This window comes from Cherax quadricarinatus, chromosome 32, assembly GCF_038502225.1.
Source record: "Cherax quadricarinatus isolate ZL_2023a chromosome 32, ASM3850222v1, whole genome shotgun sequence".
Taxonomy (NCBI): domain Eukaryota; kingdom Metazoa; phylum Arthropoda; class Malacostraca; order Decapoda; family Parastacidae; genus Cherax; species Cherax quadricarinatus.
The window spans coordinates 31,066,807-31,072,660 of record NC_091323.1 but is presented as its reverse complement, the minus strand read 5'-3'; the positions used below and the strand labels follow the sequence as shown (position 1 = coordinate 31,072,660).

Sequence of the window (5,854 nt, the reverse complement as noted above, 5' to 3'; positions counted from 1 at the left end):
TACTGACGTAGTGTTATTATACTTGTGGCCAACTCCAGGGATGTTTGTAAGTAAACTAGTAAGTTTATTCAGGTATACACAAATACAGTTACATAGATTATCATACATAGCAACATATATGTAGAGAACCTGGGATAACCCAAATAAGTCAGTGACTTATTTCCATTGGGGTTGTTTGTCAGTGAGATTAGAGAATTCTGGGGTAATATAGTAACAATTAAGGTGTCCAGGAAAGACGTATATATACGTAATAGTGCCAGTAGTATAGAAAATTGAGGTTGCAGAGTGGTAGTCCAGAGTTAGCCAGGACTGGTGACGTACCGGCCAGACAGGTAATGACGCCATAATGACGCTCTTGTGCTAGCCGCAACATGCATCCTAAACCTCAACCTACATTTCGGTTGATTTTACTGTATCTAAATCATTAATAATCAAAAAAATATATAAAAATATATTACACATTGTGTCACTTAACTTAATGCAAGGTAAAATGAATAAATATTAAGTGGTAAACGCTAAAAATCAATTATCATGGTATTAAGTCAGAGTCAAAGGTAAACGGAGGAGGCGGCAGCTGAGGTGAAAAAATGAGAGAAGTTGGACGATCGCCACAACGCCCACCGATTTCCCTCGATTTCTACCTTATCTGGAATATCATAGTCGTCCTGTGTCTCATCGGTATGTTCATCTACCTGATATTCTTCTTTAATTGAGAGAGAGACAACAAATAGCCTGGAATTAGAGACACTGATGGTGGGAGGACATGTTTTGTGTGACACTTGCCAGGTTGATCAGCTGTTCTTGTGTCAACACTTGAGAAGATGATTTAAGACGTCTCTCCTTGTTTTACACTCTGGGACACTATAATACCATGTCAGGTGGAGCCTTCCTGACTGTGCGTGTGTTGGCAGAAATATTAGTGGGAAAATATCCAGTTTTGTGACTAATTTTAATAAGGAAATGTGGGTTATATTCAAACATATAACAAATAAACCAGTGGGAAAGTTTAGAAATTTTAACTTCAGTAATCTATTTGACAAATATTCAATATCATTCTAACTTTAGCAGTCGAAAATACGAATACTGAATTTTTAACCTTTGCTAGGTGTGTGCACACTACACCTTTAGAATATATCAGTGATGGAGGTGCAGGAAAGTAGACAGAAGGAGCTTCACGCAGCATACTTGTGTGTGAAGCACAGTGTGGCTGAGGACCTCACTAGTTATGAAGACATCAAGCGAGCCCTGCAATATGCCGGACATAACCCCACACCATCATTTTTGGCCAAGTGCTGGCAAGAAGGCCAAACGGAGAGCATAACATATGAAAACTTTTGCAGCTTAGCTGAACAACTACCAGAAATTGTAATCGATGATATGGAAATGCTGTTCATGAAGGTGTTTGGGAATGCTGATGGAAAAGTCAGTGAAGAAGAATTTAAGAATACATTGACTTCTGGTGATCATGCTAGAGATCTGAGTGATGCTGACCTTGACTATATACTTCAAGAAGCTAATATAGTTACAGAAGGAGTTGTTGACTGCAGTAAATTGTGTAAAGTGATCCATCATACCATTAATGAAATGAAGCAGCTGAGTTTGCAAAAACTTGAAGAACGTTCAGCCTTCCAGCGGATCAATTCCAAAACATTTACAAGAAAAAAACGAGAGAAATGCTCAAAGGTAGAAGGCAACTTATCCCATAGTTTGTCATCTCAGTCCTCTTTAAATTTGGATGGGTGGAATGAAGCAAGTCTGAAAGGATGTTTTTATCTCGACAAGCAGAGTGTACTCGCTCACCAATATTTTATGGAAGTGTCATGCATGGGCCCAACTGTTGTCAAAGTTCGGCCTAAGAGTTACATGAAGCAAGAACCTGGCAGAGGACCTGTAGACACACTAGCATATATTTTCCGTGAATCACCTGAGGGAATGCGGAACTATATAGGTTTCACGGACCAAAAAGATAGTGATGGCTCCCATTTCTGGCGAGATACTCTGAAAGAAGGCCGATATGTTGTCATTCCCTACACAAGTGGATGTCGTCTTCGTGAGAGGGCACAGGAGCCAAAAGGATATATAGATCTTGTAGAAAACCAAGGTATGGTGCAGCTGACTTCAGAATTTCGTTTAGTTTTGGAAGAAATGTTTGACCAAGTGGATCTGGACAGTAATGGTCGTCTGAACCGACAGGAGTTTAATCTATACAATTGGAAGACCTCTGGGGAGGAAGTTCAGGATGATGAGTGGACTGTGGTGCAAAATAACTTTGATGTAGAAGATGGTGAGTTAACCCTTAGTGGTTTTTTAGCACTACACCAGCTTGAAGCTGAGGATAATGGAGGAGACTCTGAAGACCTTTGGGTGTCATTGGAAGCAATGGGATACAATCGACTGGGGAGGCAGGATCAGGCAGCTCCATTTACAATAAGTGTCCACAGTCAAGTATGCCACCCAGTTCTGCAGGTGTCAGGGCTTAAAAGTGGTGGACTTCTTTTGGACAAGGCTGTTGTACGATCAATAATGGAAAATGCTCAGCCCATCAAGATAAAGAATATGATAGATCTTATAAAATATGAGTACATTGGGGAGCATCGAGCAAGTATTGTGATTCAGAACAAGGCACACAGCAAAGTTAGTGTTCGTGTGGATTGCAGCAAAAGTGCCAATGTGGTTACCAACAGACCCAGTATGGATTGGACAGTTGAAGTAGCAGGAAAATCTGCAATCATTGCCCACCAGCTGCTACCATTGAGACTTGGAGAAGATTGGAATGTGGTTTGTGTTGAATATTTAGTTAAATAGTTGTTAACAAGTACATGATTGGCTACTTGGATTGTAGGAAGATTTTATATACTACATATATTTATTATTTAAATATGTATACTGTAAAAACATTTTTACTATTGGGGGGCTATAAATAAGCATAGTTGTCCTTTTATTGTTGGATTTCTGGCTTTTTTTTTTTTTTTTTTATCCTGTCCCACATCACTATTTGTCCGCCCCCCCCCCCCCCAAAAAAAAAAAAAAAAAAAAAAAATTAAACCAAACTCTGATAGTGATTATATAAATTGCCTACAATGAAAGTAGTACATCTGTAGTTGAAAGCCTAATCTGTTGTTACAACAGCTTCTGAGCTCATTGCTTATAAATTTGTTTTTGGCAAAAATAAAAGCTTTTGTTGCAGTATCCCAAATGTACACAATATATGTAGATAAAAAAAAAAACATTTTGAGATGCTAGGCTAATGGCTATATCTTCCACTATACAAAAAATAGGGTGCTTAGTCATTCTTTATTACAACTTGCAAAAGTTAATTTAAAAACTAAAGCCTTTAAGAGACTGCATTATTCACTGCTTGCTTGACTCATATATAGTGTACAAGTAAAATTTGCTAGAGAAAATGTAACTTCTGTATTTATTAAGATACTTTAGTAAAAGGAATCTAATAGGCTTGATTCTGCTTGTACTTATACTTGGTTTTGAAATTTGGCACATACTTCCATGACTGGTAGTAAGAAACCTGTCAAAGGACTTGGGTGAAAACTGTATTGTGCATCTCTTGTAGACTTGTACTGTGACTTGACTAATTATTTTCTCTGTTTGTCTATCATCATAATTGTAGAAATTCCCAGTTTTAATCATTATTTTTTACTTGTATGTGGTGTAATTTGTAGCATGTATATCTACAACATGTATGCATATATATATATATGTATATATATATGCATGCACACACACACACACACACACACACACACACACACACACACACTTGCTCACCTATATGTGGTTGCAGGGGTTGAGTCACAGCTCTTGGCCCCAGGTACCTCTTTGCTGGTCACTACTAGATTCACTTTATCCTGGCTCCAAGTGCCTTACCTTGTATGTGTGTGTGGGTCTGTGTGTGGCTTTCTGTGATTTACAAGTATCATCCAACTTATGACCGAGCTTGGTTCCAACCAATTGGTCATAAGTCAAAATGGACTCGAGTCGAACCTTTGAAAATTGCCGACATACTGGGTGGGGCATAATGTCAAACCTTTGCTATATAAAGTACCTACATAGTATCATATGTTACTTTTTATTAAATATTTTACTAATGTATATGCTGCCAAACGTACGTTACTTTTTACTAAATATTTTACTACTGTATGTGCTGCCAGACATACGGTCTTAAGTATGAGTGGTTGTATGTTGAGCAGGTCATAAATCGGGTGGTACTTGTGTTTATTTATCTACGTAATTATTTACTGTAGTTATTTTATTTATTCTCACTTTCAGAACTCCAGTCTGTTTTTTTTGTGTATTGAATCCTTCAGTAAATGTTACCTTGCTTACACCCAGTAGTATATCATATTTCAAAATAAGCTTCTCTCCAGTCTGCTTTAACATGCTCACAAATGTTTGTTAGATGCTTAAAAAAAAAAAAAGTCTGAAAAGTTTTCAACTACATATCAAGTTAAGCTGAACAGCACAGGGGACTGCCTGTGTACACTGACACCAACTTCATATTCTCTTAAACAACAAAAAGGCACAATACCATGACTGGAACACTACATGAATAACCCACACATAGGAAAGAGGAGCTTACGACAACGTTTCAGTCCGACTTGAGCCATTTACGAAGTCACACTAACAGAAAGAAGAGAAAAAGGCAGTATATATAGACCTGCAGACATTGTAAGCTCCTTTCTCCTATGTCAGTTTTGAAAACTGACAAGTTGAAGAATTGAGACACTTATGCAACATATGGGAATCTTTATTGAAGAAACGTTTTGCCACACAGTGGCTTCATCAGTCCAATACAAAGCAGGAAGGTATAAGGAGAGGAATCAATGTGTTCAGTCCACATCGATTCCAAGCTGAGGGACTGATTACCTCAAACTCCTCCTCTCCTTATACCTTCCTGCTTTGTACTGGACTGATAAAGCCACTGTGTGGCAAAACGTTTCTTCAATAAAGATTCCCACATGTTGCATAAGTATGTGTGGGTTATTTGTGTATTCATACTCTCCTTCTAACCCTTCCAGGAATGTCGTCTACACTTTCTTCCACCCACCTCGGTTTCTACAGCCTGTCTTTGTTCCATCCTTTCTAAATGGCCAAACCATTTCAACCCACATTACTCCCTAAATTATACATTCCAGTTATGCTGCCACATAGTCTTCTGATTTCTTTAATCATCATTTTCTGTCAGCATATTTCAGATGTGCTAGCAATGATGCCACAGACTTTTCAAATACAGTGGACCCCCGGTTAACGATATTTTTTCACTCCATAAGTATGTTCAGGTGCCAGTACTGACCGAATTTATTCCCGTAAGGAATATTGTGAAGTAGATTAGTCCATTTCAGACCCCCAAACATACACGTACAAACGCACTTACATAAATACACTTATATAATTGGTCGCATTCGGAGGTAATCGTTATGCGGGGGTCCACTGTACTGCTATGTCAGTATAGTTTAGACTTTGCTATGATGCTGCCCCTGCCATAAAGCTGGGTTGAACGAGGGCGTAGCTAATCAGTCACGTACCCTCTGGCAGTCAGGACATCAGACCGCAGGCTGGGCCTCCTACTACATGTGTACTCTCCTTAAGAACCCTTACATCATTTCTTTACAATAGTCACATCACATACATTTATAAATATATAATATACTGTATACAAATATATATATGTATTATGTTTTTTAGTGTGTGCACAGTATTATACAGTAATTACTAAAAACCTCTCTAATTACATAATCTACATGTGTAATATTGTTTTGTAGTAAAGCTTCGGATGAGACTTTTTTTTTTTTTAAAGCATTTAGCGTTTAAAATTTTCTTTTGATTTAAAGCAGTGATA

General features: G+C 38.0%; 1 protein-coding gene across 1 annotated transcript in view; it reads left to right on the top strand.

Annotated features, from left to right (window-relative positions):
* The first annotated feature begins 558 nt into the window (after positions 1 to 558).
* LOC128690243 (EF-hand calcium-binding domain-containing protein 7) overlaps positions 559 to 5,854 on the top strand; it is a 13,633-nt gene continuing 8,337 nt past the window's right edge. The window contains exon 1 of the mRNA XM_053778830.2: positions 559 to 2,778. Coding sequence (XP_053634805.1) covers positions 1,141 to 2,778 — 1,638 coding nt within the window. The 5' untranslated portion in view covers positions 559 to 1,140. The remainder of the gene's footprint in view (positions 2,779 to 5,854) is intronic.